This window comes from Triticum aestivum, chromosome 3D (assembly GCF_018294505.1).
Source record: "Triticum aestivum cultivar Chinese Spring chromosome 3D, IWGSC CS RefSeq v2.1, whole genome shotgun sequence".
Taxonomy (NCBI): Eukaryota; Viridiplantae; Streptophyta; class Magnoliopsida; order Poales; family Poaceae; genus Triticum; species Triticum aestivum.
The window spans coordinates 32719209-32740153 of record NC_057802.1 but is presented as its reverse complement, the minus strand read 5'-3'; the positions used below and the strand labels follow the sequence as shown (position 1 = coordinate 32740153).

The following is a 20945-nucleotide window of genomic DNA, read 5'->3' as shown; positions in this document are numbered from 1 at the left end:
CAACGTATGTTGTTATGCGGTTTGACCGATAAAGATCTTCATAGAATATGTGGGAGCCAATATGAGCATCCAGGTTCTGCTATTGGTTACTGGCCGGAGACGTGTCTCGGTCATGTCTACATAGTTCTCGAACCCGTAGGGTCCGCACGCTTAATGTTCGGTGATGATCGGTAATATGAGTTTATGTGTTTTGATGTACCGAAGGTAGTTCGGAGTCCCGGATGAGATCGGGGACATGACGAGGAGTCTCGAAATGGTCGAGACGTAAATATCGATATATTGGACGACTATATTCGGACATCGGAAAGGTTCCGAGTGATTCGGGTATTTTTCGGAGTACCGGAGAGTTACGGGAATTCGCTGGGCAGTATATGGGCCTTATTGGGCTTTAGGGGAAATAGAGAGAGGAGGCTGCGCGCCCCCCCAAGGCTTAGTCCGATATGGACTAGGGGGAGGGGCGGCGCCCCCTCCTTCCTTCTCTTCTCTTTTCCCTTTCTTTCTCTCCTACTCCTACTACTTGGAAGGGCTCCTAGTTCTACTAGGAAAAGGGGAATCCTACTCCCGGTGGGAGTAGGACTCCCCTAGGGCGCGCCATAGAGAGGGCCGATCCTCCCCCTCCTCCACTCCACGGGGAGGGGGGCACCCCTTGGAGACACAACAATTGATCATTGATCTCTTAGCCGTGTGCGGTGCCCCCTCCACCATATTCCACCTCGGTAATATCGTAGTGATGTTTAGGCGAAGCCCTAGGTCGGTAGCATCATCAACACCGTCATCACGCCGTCGTGCTGACGGAACTCTCCTGCAAAGCTCTGCTGGATCGGAGTTCATGGGACGTCATCGGGCTGAACGTGTGCTGAAGTCGGAGGTGCCGTGCGTTCGGTACTTGGATCGGTCGAATCGTGAAGACGTACGACTACATCAACCGCATTGTCATAACGCTTCCGCTTTCGGTCTACGACGGTATGTGGACACACTCTCCCCTCTCGTTGCTATGCATCACCATGATCTTGCGTGTGCGTAGAATTTTTTTGAAATTACTACGTTCCCCAACAGTGGCATCAGAGCCAGGTTTATGCGTAGATGTTATATGCACGAGTAGAACACAAGTGAGTTGTGGGCGATACAAGTCATACTGCTTACCAGCATGTCATACTTTGGTTCGGCGGTATTGTTGGATGAAGCGGCCCGGACCGACATTACGCGTACGCTTACGCGAGACTGGTTCTACCAACGTGCTTTGCACACAGGTGGCTTGCGGGTGTCAGTTTCTCCAACTTTAGTTGACCCGATTGTGGCTACGCCCGGTCCTTGAGAAGGTTAAAACAGCACTAACTTGACGAACTATCGTTGTGGTTTTGATGCGTAGGTAAGAACGGTTCTTGCTCAGCCCGTAGCAGCCACGTAAAACTTGCAACAACAAAGTAGAGGATGTCTAACTTGTTTTTGCAGAGCATGTTGTGATGTGATATGGTCAAGGCATGATGCTATATTTTATTGTATGAGATGATCATGTTTTGTAACCGAGTTATCGGCAACTGGCAGGAGCCATATGGTTGTCGCTTTATTGTATGCAATGCAATCGCCCTATAATTGCTTTACTTTATCACTAAGCGGTAGCGATAGTCGTAGAAGCAATAGTTGGCGAGACGACAACGATGCTACGATGGAGATCAAGGTGTCGCACCGGTGACGATGGTGATCATGACGGTGCTTCGGAGATGGAGATCACAAGCATAAGATGATGATGGTCATATCATATCACTTATATTGATTGCATGTGATGTTTATCCTTTATGCATCTTATTTTGCTTTGATTGACGGTAGCATTATAAGATGATCTCTCACTAAATTTCAAGATAAAAGTGTTCTCTCTGAGTATGGACCGTTGCCAAAGTTCGTCGTGCCGAGACACCATGTGATGATCGGGTGTGATAAGCTCTACGTTCATCTACAACGGGTGCAAGCCAGTTTTGCACACGCAGAATACTCGAGATAAATTTGACGAGCCTAGCATATGCAGATATGGCCTCGGAACACTGAGACCGAAAGGTCGAGCGTGAATCATATAGTAGATATGATCAACATAGTGGTGTTCACCATTGAAAACTACTCCATCTCACGTGATGATCGGACATGCTTTAGTTGATTTGAATCACGTGATCACTTAGATGATTAAAGGGATATCTATCTAAGTGGGAGTTCTTAAGTAATATGATTACTAGTACACATGCCCGTGCGTTGCAATGGGATGATAAAATTACATGACTCTAGCTCCATATAAGAATGGATCAAGACCCTCATATGATCGTATTCTCTAGTTCAACATGGCACCGTTTAATTAGAGCCGAACCAGTATATTCTGTTGTATTGTCATGTGCCCATAATTTCTTTCAATTATAATTAACCTGCATATTCTTTTTTATTGGCACATGGAAGCTATCACCGTTAACATTTATGGTGTCCCTTATTCTGAACAAGCCGACTTAGCTCGATGTGCTAGATACGGAGTATGGAGTGATCGAATTCACGACCTCAAAAACCCGACCACATGTTGCTAGCCACTCAAACAAACGCATCCTTTTAACGAATGGTCAGCGTGACCGATAAAGAACATAATGCAACGCCAACTTTAAAACATTTTTTTGAACTTTTTAGAAACTGATAACTAGGAACTGCCAAATATACTTGGCAACGTGAACAATTTTTCAAATTACGATCATTTTTTTTGAAAATTCCATACATTTAAAAAAACACGAATTTTTTTAGCGGAACATTTGTTGAAATTCACAAACATTTCTTAAAAGCATGGAGATTTATTTAATTTGTTTACAATTTTAGGAAATGGGAACATATTTTGAACACATAGAAGAAATTTAGAAAATGAGTCATTTAATGCAACATTATTTTCAACTTTTTCAATATATCACCAAAATAAGAATATTTTTCAAATTTGCAACATTTTTAAAATCTTCAACAAATTTGAAAAAACTAAATATTTTCCAAAAAAATTGTAATAATTTTTAAAACTCAGAAAAAAATCAGAATGACAAAAAAATTTAATTGCAAACATTTTTTAGAACGAACACAATTTTGGAATTCATAACATGAACTACCGAATATACTTGGAAACGTGAACAATTTTTTGAAAATTCCATAGATTTTAAAACAAAGCAAGACCAAAAAATTTGAACGGAACATTTCCTGAAGTACACATACATTTCTTATAAACAGAAACTTTGTAGAAAATACGAACAGTTTTTAAGTGGTGAACAATTTTTGAAAATTAGAATATGTTTTGAAAATTCAGAAGAATTTTAGAAAATGTGTTTCTTTAATGCCAGCATTACTTTCTATTTTTGCACATATCGCTAAAACAAAATATTTTTCGAATTTGGAACATTTCTCAAATGCTTTTTTTTAATATTGTTTTTTTGGAAAATAACAACATTTTATCTGGAAAAATGGTAATATTTTTAAAATTTTGAACAATTATTGGCATGAGAACAAACTCCAAACATTTTTTAGATCAGGAAGACATTTTTTAATTCGTAACTTTTGACAAAATTTTAAATAAAAATTGAAGTTACAAACATTTTTTGAAAATTTCGAATTTCAGAAGAAAAGTAAAAAATAGACTTAGAATGTGAAAAATAAAAAAGAAACAGGAACTACAAGGAGAAAGAAACAGAAAAAGTAAAATTGAAACAGAACACGAGCAAATATGGGCCGCCGAGTCTTGGGTGCCCTGTGCGTAGCTGAAACTATTTGTTGCATTATGCGGGAAATAGGATTTTTTATTACTACCTGGGCAGGGAAAATAAAAACATGAACCTTTATAGAAAATACGAACAGCTTTTAAGTTGTGAACAATTTTTGAAAATAGAATATGTTTTAAAAATTCCGAAGAATATTAGAAAATGTGTTTCTTTAATGCCAACATTACTTCCAATTTTTGCACATATCGCTAAAACAAAATATTTTCTGAATTTTGGAACTTTTGTCAAATGCTTTTTTTAAATCTTTATTTTTTGGAAAATAAAAACACTTTTTTTTGGAAAAATGGGAATATTTTTAAAATTTTGAACAATTATTGGCATGAGAAAAAAATCCAAACATTTTTTAGAATAGAAACACATTTTTAATTCGTAACGTTTCAGGAAATTTTAAATAAAAACAGAAATTGTAAACCTTTTTTGAAAATTTCGAATTTCAGAAGAAAAGTAAAAAATAGACATAGAATGTGAAAAATAAAAAAGAACCAGGAACTACAAAGAAAAGAAACAGAAAAAGAAAAATTGAAACAGAACATGAGCAAAAATGGGCCGCCGAGTCTTGGGTGCCCTGTGCGTAGCTGAAACTATTTCTCGCATTGTGCGGGAAATATGATTTTTTATTGCTGCGTGGGCAGGGAAAACTGGGCTAACTTTATTGGGCCATAGCGCGCGCGGCTCACGCACGTACTTCTACAAAAATCGTTTTCCCTTTGCTAACAGACGACGACAAAAGTTTAGTACCACCTCGGATAGAAAATAAATCTTTTGATGGTGAACGGATGAAAATATTGGAGAAACGCACCTTACTTTATTAGTAGGTATAGAATTGAACTTAAGTTTATCATGAACTTAATACCTGATAGTATTACCATATCTATGTTGTAGATCAATAGCTCGCGTTTAGCTCCCCTGTTTTATTTTTGATATGTTCCTAGAGAAAACTAAGTTGAAAGATGTTAGTAGCAATGATGCGGATTGGATCCGTGATCTGAGGATTATCCTCATTGCTGCACAGAAGAATTATGTACTTGATGCACGCTAGGTGACGGACCTATTGCAGGAGCAGATGCAGACGTTATGAACGTTTTGGCAAAGCTCGGTATGATGACTACTTGATAGTTTAGTGCACCATACTTTACGACTTAGAATCGGGGCTTCAAAGACGTTTTTGAAACGCCACGGAGCATATGAGATGTTCCAAGGGTTGAAATTAGTATTTCAGACTCATGCTCATGCCGAAAGGTATGAGACCTTTGACAAGTACTTTGCCTACAAGATGGAGGAGAATAGCTCAGCTAGTGAGCATGTGCTCAGATTGTCTGGGTACTACAATTGCTTGAATCAAGTGGGAGTTAATCTTCCAGATAAGATAGTAATTGACAAAGTTCTCTAGTCACTATCACTAAGTTACTAGAACTTCGTGATGAACTATAATACGCAAGGGACGACGAAAGTAATTCCCAAGCTCTTCGTGATGCTGAAATCGACGAAGGTAGAAATCAAGGAAAACATCAAGTGTTGATAGTTGACAAGACCACTAGTTTTAAGAAAAGGGCAAAGGGAAGAAAGAGAACTTCAAGAAGAATGGCAAGCAAGTTGCTGCTCAAGTGAAGAAGCCCAAGTTTGGACCTAAGCCTGAGACTGAGTGCTTCTACTGCAAAGGGACTGGTCACTGGAAGCGGAACTGCCCCAAGTATTTGGCGGATAAGAAGGATGGCAAGGTAAGCAAAGGTATATTTGATATATTTCTTATTGATGTGTACTTTACTAGTGTTTATAGCAACCCCTCAGTATTTGATACTAGTTCAGTTGCTAAGATTAGTAACTCAAAATGGGAGTTGCAGAATGAACAGAGACTAGTTAAGGGTGAAGTGACGATGTGTGTTGGAAGTGGTTTCAAGATTGATATGATCATCATCACACAATCCCTATACTTTCGGGATTATTGTTGAACCTAAATAAATGTTATTTGGTGTTTGCGTTGAGCATGAATATGATTTGATCATGTTTATTGCAATACGGTTATTCATTTAATTTAGAGAATAATTGTTATTCTGTTTACATGAATAAAACCTTTTATGGTTATACACCCAATGAAAATGGTTTGTTGGATCTCGATCGTAGTGATACACATATTCATAATATTGAAGCCAAAAGATGCAAAGTTAATAATGATAGTGCAACTTATTTGTGGCACTACCGTTTAGGTCATATTGGTGTAAAGCGCATGAAGAAAATCCATGCCGATGGGCTTTTGGAATCACTTGATTATGAATCAGTTGATGCTTGCGAACCATGCCTCATGGGCAAAGATGACTAAGACTCCATTATCCAGAATAATGGAGCGAGCAACTGACTTATTGAATATAATACATACTGATGTATGAGGTCCGATGAGTGTTGAGGCTCGCGACGGGTATTGTTATTTCCTGACCTTCACAAATGATTTGAGCAGATATGGGTATATCTACTTAATGAAACTGAAATAGTTGAAAAGTTCAAAAGAATTTCAGAGTGAAGTGGAGAATCATTGTAACAAGAAAATAAAAGTTTTTCTGCGATTTGATCGCGGAGACGAATATTTGAGTTACAAGTTTGGCCTTCAATTAAAACAATGTGGAATAGTTCCACAAACTCATGCCACCTGAAACACCACAGCATAATGGTGTGTCCGAACGTCATAACCGTCCTTTATTGGATATAGTGCAATCTATGATGTCTCTTACCGATTTACCACTATCGTTTTGGGGTTATACATTAGAGACAGCTGCATTCACGTTAAGTAGGGCACCATCTAAATCCGTTGAGATGATATGAACTGTGGTTTGGCAAGAAATAAAAGTTGTCGTTTCTTAAAGTTTGGGGTTGCGATGCTTATAAGAAAAAGTTTCATCCTGATAAGCTCAAACCCAAATCGGAGAAATGTGTCTTCATAGGATACCCAAAGGAGACAGTTGGGTACAGCTTCTATCACAGATCCGAAGGCAAGACATTCATTGCTAAGAATGGATCCTTTCTAGAGAAGGAGTTTCTCTCGAAAGAAGTGAGTGGGAGAAAAGTAGAACTTGATGAGGTAACTGTACCTGCTCCCTTATTGGAAATTAGTTCATCACAGAAATCTGTTCCTGTGACTCCTACACCAATTAGTGAGGAAGCTAATGATGATGATCATGTAACTTCATATCAAGTTACTACCGAACCTCGTAGGTCAACCACAATGAGATCCGCACCAGAGTGGTACGGTGATCCTGTTCTGGAGGTATAGACCATGACGAACCTACGAACTATGAGGAAGCGATGATGAGCCCAGATTCCGCGAAATGGCTTGAGGCCATGAAATCTGAGATGGGATCCATGTATGAGAACAAAGTGTGGACTTTGGTTGACTTGCCCGATGATCGACAAGCATAGAAAATAAATGGATCTTCAAGAGGAAGACGGACTCTCATAGTAGTGTTACTATCTACAAAGTTAGACTTGTCGAAAAAGGTTTTTGACAAAGTTCAAGGTGTTGACTACGATGAGATTTTCTCACTCGTAGCGATGCTTAAGTCTTTCCGAATCATGTTAGCAAATTGCCACATTTTATGAAATCTGGCAAATGGATGTCAAAACTACATTCCTTAATGGATTTCTTAAAGAAGAGTTGTATATGATGCAACCAGAAGGTTTTGTCGATCCTAAAGGTGCTAACAAAATGTGCAAGCTCCAGCGATCCATCTATGGACTGGTGCAAGCATCTCGGAGTTGGAATATACGCTTTGATGAGTTGATCAAAGCATATAGTTTTATACAGACTTGTGGTGAAGCCTGTATTTACAAGAAAGTGAGTGGGAGCACTACAGCCTTTCTGATAAATATATGTGAATGACATATTGTCGATCGGAAATGATGTAGAATTTTCTGTAGAGCATAAAGGAGTGTTTGAAAGGAGTTTTTCAAAGAAAGACCTCGGTGAAGCTGCTTACATATTGAGCATCAAGATCTATAGAGATAGATCAAGACGCTTGATAAATTTTTTCAATGAGTACATACCTTGACAAGTTATCGAAGTAGTTCAAAATGGAACAGTCAAAGAAAGAGTTCTTGCCTGTGTTGCAAGGTGTGAAGTTGAGTAAGACTCAAAACCCGACCACGGCAGAAGATAGAGAGAGAATGAAAGTCATTCCCTAGGCCTCAGCTATAGGTTCAATAAAGTATGCCATGCTATGTACCAGACCTATTGTATACCCTGCCCTGAGTTTGGCAAGGGAGTACAATAGTGATCTAGGAGTAGATCACTGGACATTGGTCAAAATTATCCTTAGTGGAATAAGGATATGTTTCTCGGTTATGAAGGTGACAAAAAGTTCATCGTAAAGGGTTATGTCGATGCAAGTTTTGGCACTAATCCGGATGACTCTAAATCTCAATCTGGATACATATTGAAAGTGGGAGAAATTAGCTAGAGTAGCTCCATGCAGAGCATTGTTGACATAGAAATTTGCAAAATACATACGGATCTGAATTTGGCAGACCCGTTGACTAAACTTCTCTCACAAGCAAAACAAGATCACACCTTTGTACTCTTTGGGTGTTAATCACATGGCAATGTGAACTAGATTGCTGACTCTAGTAAACCCTTTGGGTGTTGGTCACATGACGATGTGAACTATGGGTGTTAATCACATGGTGATGTGAACTATTGATGTTAAATCACATGGCGATGTGATCTAGATTATTGACTCTAGTGCAAGTGGGAGACTGAAGGAAATATGCCCTAGAGGCAATAATAAAGTTATTATTTATTTCCTTATATCATGATAAATGTTTATTATTCATGCTAGAATTGTATTAACCGGAAACATAATACATGTGTGAATACATAGACTAACATAGTGTCACTAGTATGCCTCTACTTGACTAGCTCGGTGATCAAAGATGGTTGAGTTTCCTAGCCATGGACATGAGTTGTCATTTGATTAACGGGATCACATCATTAGGAGAATGATGTGATTGACTTGACCCATTTCGTTAGCTTAGCACTTGATCGTTTAGTATGTTGCTATTGCTTTCTTCATGACTTATACATGTTCCTATGACTATGAGATTATGCAACTCCCGTTTACCGGAGGAACACTTTGTGTGCTACCAAATGTCACAACGTAATTGGGTGATTATAAAGGTGCTCTACAGGTGTCTCCAAAGGTACTTGTTGAGTTGGCGTATTTCGAGATTAGGATTTGTCACTCCGATTGTCGGAGAGGTATCTCTGGACCCACTCAGTAATGTACATCACTATAAGCCTTGCAAGCATTGTAACTAATGAGTTAGTTGCGGGATGATGTATTACAGAACGAGTAAAGAGACTTGCCGGTAACGAGATTGAACTAGGTATTGAGATACCGACGATCGAATCTCGGGCAAGTAACATACCGATGACAAAGGGAACAACGTATGTTGTTATGCGGCTTGACCGATAAAGATCTTCGTAGAATATGTGGGAGCCAATATGAGCATCCAGGTTCCGCTATTGGTTATTGGCCGGAGACGTGTCTCGGTCGTGTCTACATAGTTCTCGAACCCGTAGGGTCCGCACGCTTAATGTTCGGTGACGATCGGTAATATGAGTTTATGTGTTTTGATGTACCGAAGGTAGTTCGGAGTCCTGGACGAGATCGGGGACATGACGAGGAGTCTCTAAATGGTCGAGACGTAAAGATTGATATATTGGACGACTATATTCGGACATCGGAAAGGTTCTGAGTGATTCGGGTATTTTTCGGAGTACCGGAGAGTTACGGGAATTCGCCGGGGAGTATATGGGCCTTATTGGGCTTTAGGGGAAAGAGAGAGGGGAGGCTGCGCGCCCCCCAAGGCTTAGTCTGAATTGGACTAGGGGGAGTGGTGGTGCCCCCTCCTTCCTTCTCTTCTCTTTTCCCTTTCCTTCTCTCCTACTCCTACTACTTGGAAGGGCTCCTAGTTCTACTAGGAAAAGGGGAATCCTACTACCGGTGGGAGTAGGACTCCCCTATGGCGCGCCATAGAGAGGGCCGGCCCTCCCCTCCTCCACTCCTTTATATACGGGGAGGGGGCACCCCTTGGAGACACAACAATTGATCATTGATCTCTTAGCCATGTGCGGTGCCCCCCTCCACCATATTCCACCTCGGTAATATCATAGTGGTGCTTAGGCGAAGCCCTGCGTCGGTAGCAGCATCAACACCTTCATCACGCCGTCGTGCTGACGGAACTCTCCTGCAAAGCTCTGCTGGATCGGAATTCGTGGGACGTCATCGAGCTGAACGTGTGCTGAACTCGGAGGTGCCGTGCGTTCGGTACTTGGTTCGTTCGGATCGTGAAGACGTACGACTACATCAACCGCGTTGTCATAACGCTTCCGCTTTCGGTCTATGAGGGTATGTGGACACACTCTCCCCTCTCGTTGCTATGCATCACCATGATCTTGCGTGTGCGTAGGAAATTTTTGAAATTACTATGTTCCCCAACACTTATGCAACGAGAGAGGCAGCCCCAAATATGTACTTGGAAAGGAAGAGACCGGGCATCCAAAAATTTGGGCGATTTCTATGGCCACATCCTGAGGCACACAGACAGGCACCAAGGTGCTTTTCTGGTAATTAATAGTCAGCCCCGAGAACTCCGAGAACGTAGTGAGGATGCTCTTGATAACTCTAGCCTGCTCCACTTCCCCTCGAAAAAGAATCAGAGTGTCGTCCGCATATTGCAGGACTGGGAAGAAACAATCTGAGCCAAGAGGGTGTATCAATCTGCCATTCTGAAAATGCCAGCAGCATAAACGTTGGAGCACATCAGCAACGAGGATGAAGAGATACGGCGACAAGGAATCCCCCTGCCGAAAACCTCTCTTTGCCAGGATGGGATTGCTCGGTTCACCGTTGATGAGCACCCTGGAGCGTTCGGTAGAGAGGAGCGTATGGATCCACTGCGTCCACCGCGAAGGGAAGCCCCTTGCATGTAAAACCTGTGCAAGGCAGTCCCAACTAACAGAGTCGAACGCTTTCCGAAAGTCCAGCTTCAAGGCAATCATCGGCAACCTCCTTTTATGCGCTGTCTGTATCATTTCAGCAACCAAAGCAAAGTTTTCCATGATCGAGCGGCCTTTCAGGAACCCCGACTGCAAGGAGTGCACCAGCTCAGGAATTCTCCCTTGCAGTCGGCATGTTAGAACCTTGGACACCAATTTAGGAGCACTGTGCACTAGGGAGATGGGCCTAAAATCCCTCATCTCCATAGGTGCATCAACCTTAGGTAGCAAGGTTATATACGCAACATTAATGCCATCCAAAGCAGCTTGGTTTGCATGGAAATCCCCAAAGAATTTGAGTAGGTCATCCTTGATCAACAGCTTGAAAGCTTTGTAGAATTTGTTTGTAAACCCATCAGGCCCTGGGCTTCTATTATTAGGCGACATGTCGATAGCCCGGACCAGCTCAGCCCAGGAAAAGCATTGGCTAACTCAGACAAATCAATAGGATTGTATAACTCAGAGAGTGACACTGTTGGCAGCGAAGGAGCAGGTTGGCCCAAAATATTGGAAAAATAAGCAGTTGCCAAACTAAGCTTGTGACTGTTTTGGTAAAAATGCACACCGTCATCAACAAGAACACGGATTTTGTTATGTCGTGCTTGACAGTTGGCAGCCACATGGAAGAACTTGCAATTCTCGTCACCTGATACACAACATCTTAACTTAGCCCTCCGCCTCCACATGGCAGCCTGCCACAAAATAAGTTGCTCACCCTTGGCAGTGGCAAACTCCCTGAGAACCACCTCCATCAACGACAGAGGTCTTCTTTCCTCATTTGCATTGATGAAGCTGACTACATGCTTGTTGTTATCAATGAGCATCTTAAGGCTAGGCCGACGCCTACACCATTGTCGTAGAGCGGCTCGAATCCGTCTCATTTTGAAGTTAATGAGTGATGCAGAAGAAAGGGAAGCACGGCAGCCCCTAGACCAACAGTCATGTATGATATTTCTGGGCTCCTCCATATGAAGCCAGTGATTCTCCATTCTGAATAAACTGCTCTTAACCGCATCAACATGGAACTGGACAAGTATGGGGGTGTGATCTGAGGTGGTGGCAGGCACAGCAGAGGCCGAGGTTTGTAGGAAACATAAACCCCAGGCTGCATTTACCAGCACACGGTCCAACTTGACCAGCGTGGGGGAAGATCGCTGGTTGGACCAGGTGAACATTCTGTTGTCAACATGGATATCATCCAGCCTGTGCTCTCTCATCCAAGCATTGAACACTTCCATGAGATTCCAGTTGATGCGTCCACGTGATTTTTCATGTGCAAAACGATACATGTTAAAATCCCCCAAGACTATCCACAGAGTGTCTGCCTCCGCTGCAACACTGTTAACAGCCTCAAAAAACTGAACCCTTTCGGTGCTCACACAAGGTGCATAAATGGCTGTAAGCAGAAAAGAACTGGCCGAAGTTGAAGAGGACATCTGAATCGTGACATGATACTGATGCAGGGCAACGACTTGCCCGTGAAAACAACTGGTATCCCAGGCGACCAAGATACCCCCAGCAGTACCATCATAAGGTATGACAGCATGCTCATTGAAGTTTGCGGGCAAAAAGGAACGCAGCTTGAAGAAGGGGATGGTTGATAGCTTAGTTTCCTGCAGACAAACAATACTGGGGCAGCAAGAGGTTATTGAATCACGAACCAAAGAACACTTTTCATCGTCACCAAGACCGCGAACATTCCAGTTCAGGATTTTCATGGGGGAAAGAAGAGTTCACAACCCATATAGGAAAAACAGAGACACACATGCATGACTATCATGATGCAAAGCAGAACTGGCACAAGATGATTGGTAAGCCTGGTGACAGGCAGGATACAGACTCGAACAAGCTCTGAAACATATACCCTGACAGAACCTAAGACCAAGTAGCAGACTGAATGCAGTAAACTAACAACCTGACAGACAAAGAAACTTAACAGCAGCCAACCCAGAATAAAAAGACGCCTAAGATAACAGGCCCGAGCCCGAATGCAACTGACAACATCGACTGAGAAACTACACATCTGGAATGTTGGAGGTACGCACAGACGAAGCGGAAGAACTGTTGGAATCAGAGGAGGCCGCTGCCTCAGTAGATGCAGCGCGAGCCTGAACCTGGTCGAAGATGGCAGCCGCATTGAGATCACATTGTGCAGCGATCAGCTTCAGCTTTCCCCTTGTCAACGGCGCCGGCGTCACCGCCAGCGGTAGCTCAAGGAGTCCAGCCACTGCCTTCGCCTTCTTACGGCGCGCTGTGGAAGAGCCGGAGCGGCGGGTGGTGCTGCCACCCGAACCAGAGCCATAATCTGACGCCGCTGCCTTCCGCTTGGATGCATGCTCGACAGAGCCCATGCGGACACCATCGTAGGCGCGCCTGATGCGCGGGCTGCGCCGAGGAGTTGGGTCATCCTCAAGAGGAGCAGAAGACAACATAGCCGGGGCCGCCTGGCTGCGCCCCACGGGATCCGAGCCGACGAGCACCCCGCCCGACCCCGGCAAGGCAGCAGGCACCAGATTCAGATCAAAATCCTCCCTGGCCGGGGCGCCAGCAGGCAGGATGGCCACCCTAGGGGCGGGAAACAGGCGTAGAGTGGGTGGGGAGGCACAAAGGTCGCCGGCGGCAGGAGCGAGTGGCGGGTCATGGCAGCTGCAGAAGACCGTGGCGACATTTGGGGGGAGGGCGGCACATGTGCCGTGCTTGAGGTCGGTCACAACCACCGGGGAGGTTTGACCACATGGGAGGATGCCAGGCTCCGATCGCGGGATGCGGTTGGCAGGCCGAGAGCAGATGGGCCTCGTGGTGAGGATTTGGTTGGCTTGTAGATGGGCTTGGGCAAGATAAAGGGCTGCGGCTGGAAGGAGGGGCTCGTCCCTGGAAGAGAGCAACGGGCCGACTGCAGGCAACAGGCCGGCCGGAACATTGGGCTTTGGTGGATATTTGCATTCCACCGAGGGGAGCAGGGGCAGCGTGCGAGAGCACACGGTGCCATCCAGTAGCTTAGGCAGGAATTTGAAAAGGAGCGACCTGGAGCTTTCCCGCGCCAAAAACTCAGAGAGGTAATTGAAGCAAGGAAAGTATCCGTCGTCCACCACCACCGGCCGCACCGGAATGGAGCCGCGGACCACCCGGCGGCCGTTGAGCTCAAGCGAGAAGGAGAAACTCAGCTCATCGATGTTGAAGGAGACCATGGCGTGCGGGGAGCGCACATCAGCCGCCAGCTGCGAGGAGTGAAGGCAATGGCGCACCTCATCCTCATACTCGAGCTGCGCCATAGAAGGGATGGCGAAAGTAGCATGCGTGATGAGCTTGGGTTGGACGACGATCTTGAGCATGGCAAGGTTTTCACCCACAGTCGCCATGTGCGGGTGAAGGAACGCCCTAAACGGTCGGTCGGCCATGCCCTCCCCACCATCCGCGGCGTCCAAAGAGGACCGCGGGTGAGGATGGCTACGCCACGGCATCGTAGGATGGCGGGAGCCGCTGGCACCCTCCTCTCCAACCCGACCGGCCGGGTGCGGGGGAGCAGTGGGGGCACCAAGCAAGCGGGCGACGTCCCAAATCTCGTTGATGATGATGTCAGCATAGATGCCATTGCCGTCGATGCGATCGAAGGCGAGGTGGTGTGGGATGTGGTGCAGAGCTTCAACCTTGACGAGCATGAAGATGCATGCGAACTCACTGCCATGGAGGCAGGCGTGCTCAAGCCTGAACAAGTTGGCGAAGCCGGCGACACTGGCCGCCACCCCCCGCCTGTGCCACAGCTCGAGCGGCATCTTCTCCAAAGAAAGGCTCACCACATGACGGTAGGAGAAGGAGAAGGCATTGTCCCCCGCATTGTGCGGAAGAATCCAGATGGAGCGGTTGTCCAAGTAGATAGGGCTAGCCCTCATGGCAGCTACCTGCTCGGATTCCCGCTGGAACACCACAAACACGGTGCCCACCGCGCTGCCGGCGAACCGAACAACCGTAATGCCCAGACGAACGCGAAGGACACGCTTGAGCCATGGCAGGAAGGCAGGTCTAGGAGGCGAGATGTTGATGAGGCAGACAAGCGAGTTCTGGTCGTCGACCATGGGATAGTGGACATCTAAGCAGGAGGGGCGGCCATGCACCACTGGCTCCATGGCATCGAGCAATAGTGGGAGGGAGCTGGAAGGAGGGGCGTGCTCACAACTGCAGGCAGAGGAGGCAGAGGCGAGCGATGGAGAGTGGCTCAAGCGGGCTGGCGTATAAATGGTCTCGGGACATCGCTTGGAGGAAGGGCGCGCGAACCACAAAGAGCATTGGAAGCTAAGGTGGCCAACTAAGCGGCACAACCAGCAAACAGCCGGATCCCGGCAATCCCGCCGGCAATGGCTATACGAGGGACAGCGGAAGCAGCGTTTGTGCAAATCCTTAGGCTTCCCGTATCTAAAAAGCGGATTTGGCGCAACGCACAAGGCAGGAAAAGGGGGCCGCCTATCTATATTAGAGAGCAGCGCATCCTTGTAGGGAGCATAGCCATGCACAGATAAGGAGGCGGGAGGGGAGTCAGCCGAAACGTTGCTAGCAGACCCGGCGTTGATGGAGCATTGAACGGCTTGGGATTGGTTAGAGGAGGGTGGCGCATGCAGGGCAGAAGCGTTTAAGGGGGGAAAGCTGGCAAGCACTCGATTACCCACGGGCGCGGCAGGGCACACTGCATGCAAACCAACATCAAAATCCCTAAAAACATGGGCATGCGAAGGGGCTATTGAGTGCCCGCTAGCAAGGGTTAGATTAGGGAGGCGCGGACTAGGGCCAAGGAGCGACGGCTTGGAAGAGTTATCCAACCAAGCACGACAACGCGCAGCAGAACGCGAAGCGCGAGGCAGGCTCAACGCACCAAGACATGCAGAAGCGGATAAGCTAGCGAGCGTACTGACCCGTATGACGCCAGATCTCCAGGGATCGCGGAGCACTATCTCCTTGGCCATGTACTCATGAGCGACCTGGAAAAGGAAAACGCCAGGCTGGCATGACCTGACACGGTAGCCGTTGGCAAAACCACCGAACCAGCTGACAAGCAAGGAAGCGAAGGCCCGAGGGGTAAGCATGATGCCGTCGTTGAGAATGACGGCAAGAACGCCGGCAGGGTGGCTGTGGCCGGCCACAGACTCGACGGAGCCGCACCCATACTTGGCCAGCATGGCATTCTCGAAGCGACGGCCGCCTACAGAACCGGGGCCAGACACAGCCATGGATACGCAGCCGGAGAGCCAGCTAAGGAACGCGAAACGGAGGCGGCGGCAACGGCAGAAAGGAACTAGGGTTTACAGTAGGAAGAATTAGGGTTTAATGCATCAAGGCGAGACCACATGCATGCATCAAAGGTTGTGACTCAACTCACTCCAAAGAAGAAACCAAACCTGGAACGGACAGCGACGCGTGGTGAATCGATGAAAGCCCCGTGGCCGTGGCGATCCTCCAGCTACACGGTGTTTCTCCGGCAATGGTGGTTGCCGTGTCCGGAGTGGTCACACGACAAGCGAGTGGACGCCGCCCCCACGCGGGCAGCGGCAGTGATGGTGGCCGCCGGTGCCGGGCTAGCAGCCGGCGGTGGAGCTCTCACATCCCAGCCTCATCCTCCCTTCGCCCGTCACTAAGGATGTGCAATGGGCGAGCTCTCTCTTCAGCGCGCGAGCTCTAAAGGCAATTCTGACTCCGGTTGAAGAAACATCAGCAGCAACTGCAAACATAAGCGCAAAGTTGGCGGAAGGGATGGAGTCAGTGATGCCAATTTGGTCGTGGCCCCCGAGCGCGGTGATGACAGCTGGTAGCAAGATCGTCTGTGGCAGTAGTGCAAGTCGCAGAGGTTGTCTTATGACGAGAGCCTGGACTAGCCCTGCAAGTTCCACGGCGTTAAGGAAAGACCGGCATGTCAGAGCATCTCCACCCGCCCCTCAGGACACCTTTTTAGGCCCGGGCGATACTTTTTGCCCAAAAACGGCCCAGTCACGACCCAGCCCCCCCCCCCCCCCCAGGACGTCAAAATAGCGCCAGCAAACCGAGGCGAAACCCAACGCGCTGGGGGGCTCTTGGGGGCACCGGCGGAAGTTTCAGCAAATCGTGTGTCCCCATATGTTTTTTTTTCTTGGCCCACTTAATCATTTTCCTCACAAACTTTTGATTGAGGTGGGATGTGGCTGGGAAGATGCACTCCCCATGCGCTCCTACTTCAGCCGGAGAAGCATTTGGCCTCTCCAAGGCAACAATTTTTTGGTTCGGTGGTGTTTTTGGGGCTCCAATGGCTGGAGATGCTCTCGCTCTACTCAGAGTGCATCAACCGGAAGTGCATCCGGTGGGAAAACGCCGCCTAGAGATGACAATGACGATAATAATGGCCCAGTCATAGGTGGCGATGCCCCGCGGTATCCTCAGCACACGGGTCATGTGAAAAAAACTACTCTCTCCATCCGGGCTTGAAATGCCGAGAAGAGTACTCACAGTCGCACTTTGAAAGATTGTCCAGAGCAGAAAGAAGAAGTACACTTTGAAGTTTCGAGGAAACGAAGGCATCCTTCACCTAACCTTCCCGGTATTCCACCACCACTCACGCTGCAGGCTGACTCGCGGGTGGACCGTGTGCCTTGGGCTCATTTCTAGAACGTGCCCTCCGGATGGTACTCTGCACTGCAGCCACCAATCCCATTTAGATGAGAACTGTTTGGTGATTCCGATTAGGATTAACACTTGGCATATGGTGCCACGTACGCGCCCATCACGGGAGTGAGATTCGTGTGGCAGCTTCACGAGTAGTACTATACTACGGTAGAAGTAGTAGTAGTACTGTAGTGGCATGGTTGTTGGAGGTGATCGACCAACTACTAATGAAAAAAAATAAAAAATAAAATATAACGGAGAGATGATTAGGACATTGAAGACTTTGAATGATCCAACCACTGCTCAGAACTCTTGTAGTAGTTATCAGTAATTATTGCACCTGCACGGCTGGCTCTGCCTCTGGCTCGCTGTCTGCCTCTTCTAGCTACCACCATAGTTTTTTCTCTCTGAACACGAAGGGGAGGGGAATAATTAAGCGAGGCAGGCATGGCGGCGAAGAAGCCGAGTAGTGCCATCGACATGGCGGAGCTGGACCCGGTGCTGCACGGGGTGGGCTTCGAGATGCAGGAGGTGTCGCCGTCGCTGCTCTCCGGCCGGCTCCCGGTCACGGAGCGCTGCTGCCAGCCATTCAAGGTGCTGCACGGCGGCGTGTCGGCGCTGGTGGCGGAGGGCCTTGCCAGCATGGGCGCGCACATGGCGTCCGGCTACCGCCGCGTCGCCGGCGTGCACCTCGCCATCAACCACTTCCGCAGCGCCGCGCTCGGCGACGTCGTCCTCGCGCGCGCCGTCCCCGTCCACCTCGGACGCTCCACCCAGGTCTGCGCCCTCATCGATCGGCTGCCAACCTTGCTCTAGCTTGCTTGCTTGCTCAATCGGACATGGAACTGGATTTGGATAGGTGTGGGAGGTGAAGCTGTGGAAGATGGACCCGTCGGAGGAGGGGAAGAAGGGCCCGCAGATCTCCGAGTCCAGGGTCACGCTGCTCTGCAACCTGCCCGTGCCGGACAACCTGCACCACGCCGGCGACGCCCTCAAGAAGTACGCTGCCGCAGCAACGACAACCACCCCCACCAGCAAACTGTAACGAGCAGCAGCATCCTCTATGTGTATGTATATTTACTACTCCACATAATTTTCCTCTTCTTGTTTGGTCGCCTGTCTAGCGATTAAAAATCTAAGAGCAAACAAACCCTATCAGTTGTTCCTTTTTTCTTTTGACATTACCCTATCCTTTTTTCTTTTGTGGGGGACATTACCCTATCCGTTACTCCTTTTTCTTTGACATTATCCTATCAGTTACTTCCACTAGTACAATGTATATCTGATCTATGCAAGTATGCATTGCGTGTTGTTCTGTCCTCTCAAGGTACCAATCAAGCAGCCCCTTCGGTGGGTTTGGTTCATCTGTCCATTTCCCATCGTACAGTACATCTCTTTGATTGATCAATCAGTTGGATCGGTTACACCTTAGAAAGATCAACAGGAAGAGCAAAAAAAGCAATGTTAAATAGGAGTAGAAGTACTACTGGCAAGTATCGACTGCGCAACTAACAAACGAACCAACACTTCTCTCTATGCATTTGCGCGGAGTGTTTTTTTGTTTCTTGAAATGAGACAAAAGTCTCGTCATTTTTATTAATTAAGAAGAAAAAAGTTGTCTAGTTAATTAAAAAAAGGGGCAAAAAGCAAAGATCTAAATAACTGGCTATATAGTTTTTGAAGAGTACGTATTAGGAGAAAACGGTTGTTCAGTGAAAATCTGGAAACTTTACCTCCTAACCATCAAATCTAAAATGGACGGATTACGTAAGAGGTGGGATTCCCCTCGCATGTCTTAATCTGTACGACTTCATCCCTACCTCCCGTCCGACCTTGTCGGAGACTAGACGCTCGCGACCAGCACTTTCAGTAAGCGCGCGGGGGGGGGGGGGGGGGGGGGGGGGGGGGGGGGCATCGCCCAGTGGATGGTCTAGGGCCAATAGTCCGCTAATTTTTCCTATAGCGCTACATTTAGCGCCATTAAGCTGCTCTTGGGTCAAAAGCTCAAAATTCTCCGGACTTTTCATAATCATGTTGCGGCAGCCTATTTTTTTTGCCTCATTCTTCTTGTTTTTTCATATATATGATGCATGGATGAGAAGCTTGGTTATTGAATTAGTATGCATGATCACTACTTGGTTTTTTTATGCCTAAACATGTACATGCCAAGTATATGTGATATGTCATGTGTGCTGCCTGATTATGTGCTTCTTTCCCCATTTGTTTGATTCAAGTAAAAATGCTAAATGCTTAACTTCACTATAGCTTTTCATAGCTTTTGGCCGAAGATCCAGTAAATGGCATGTCCCTCTATTTAAAGCTCACAACCTGCCACACAAAAGATACATCACTCAGACTTCTACAATGAAGCGGCCACTGTCGGCGCAGAAGCACGAGATGGCGGCCCTTGCGAATGGCTGGCAGGGCCGACATGCGTGATGCATACATGCCAGATTGTCAGCGAGTTTGCTAGAGGAGAGCTCAGAGGACGATGGCCGGATGATGGAGGAGGCGTCCAACAACGAGCTCGCGCCTGCTACAGTTCCTGGCTTCACGATGGCGCTGGTGCAAGCGCACTTTGAGGCTGTCATAGTGGAGGAGGAGCAGCAGCGCTGCAGGTCTCCAGGTTTAAGATGTTGCAAGAGGAGCAAGGGTACAACCTATAGCTCCTTGAGCAACACCGGCTCACGGAGGGATAGATTGTCGGCGAGTAGATGAATTAGAATGCCATCATGGCCATGGTCGTGAAGAATATGACCTTCCTAGATGAGCAGCCGGCGATGTACTTGTCCATGCGTAGCGCCCATGCCATCTGCCGTGAGTGGTGGTGGATGTGCGTCATGGAGGCGGCGCGTGATGCGTTGTTCGACGAGATCGCGGTGGAGGTGGACACGGGGCAGCGTAGGCGATCGCATCGAAAACGACCACAAGGCCAGCTCATCCACGTCTATCGTGGACCTTACCTCGATTGACGACGTCCATGGCCATGAAGCGGACTTAGGCTAAGAGTAGGACGTGGGGGACCAAACCGTCCACGTCCGACGAAGAGTAGGACATGGGAGATAGAACCGTCCACATCCGAGGAAGAGTACGACGGGAGACAACCGACGTGTCCACGGCCGGCAAAGATTTAAACTATGATAGCTTTTACTATGATAAAAAAATGCCATGTCCGCTTTCGTTTAATGAAATACGTTGAGCCTTTCATGAATTTGGTCCAGTTTAAATGAAATCCGTCCGGTTTGTTCAATTCATGTTTGAAATGTGCGCGGACGTTTCAGGCACGATATTGGATGGGCGATTCCGTATCCGTGTCCATGGATTCATCCGGACGCGTCCACGCATGGATACAAAATCCGATTTGGAGGACGGCATTCGCGATAGGCTTAGGTCGGGCCCAACGTTGTCACAGCTCGTGTAGAATGCTTCCTCTGTAGACATAAGAAATTCTTGAGCGACCTAACGTGTGCCCCTCCCGTGCCCGCCCTGAACTGGTCTTT

The 20945-nt window shown here is 47.0% G+C and overlaps 1 protein-coding gene across 1 annotated transcript; it reads left to right on the top strand.

The window, feature by feature from the left end:
- The first annotated feature begins 17755 nt into the window (after nucleotides 1–17755).
- Nucleotides 17756–18809, top strand: LOC123077142 (1,4-dihydroxy-2-naphthoyl-CoA thioesterase 1). The gene is made up of 2 exons (XM_044499357.1): nucleotides 17756–18222; nucleotides 18305–18809. Exons 1-2 carry the CDS (start codon nucleotides 17893–17895, stop codon nucleotides 18488–18490), a joined length of 516 nt encoding a protein of 171 aa, XP_044355292.1. The 5' UTR covers nucleotides 17756–17892; the 3' UTR covers nucleotides 18491–18809.
- The last annotated feature ends 2136 nt before the right edge of the window (nucleotides 18810–20945 follow it).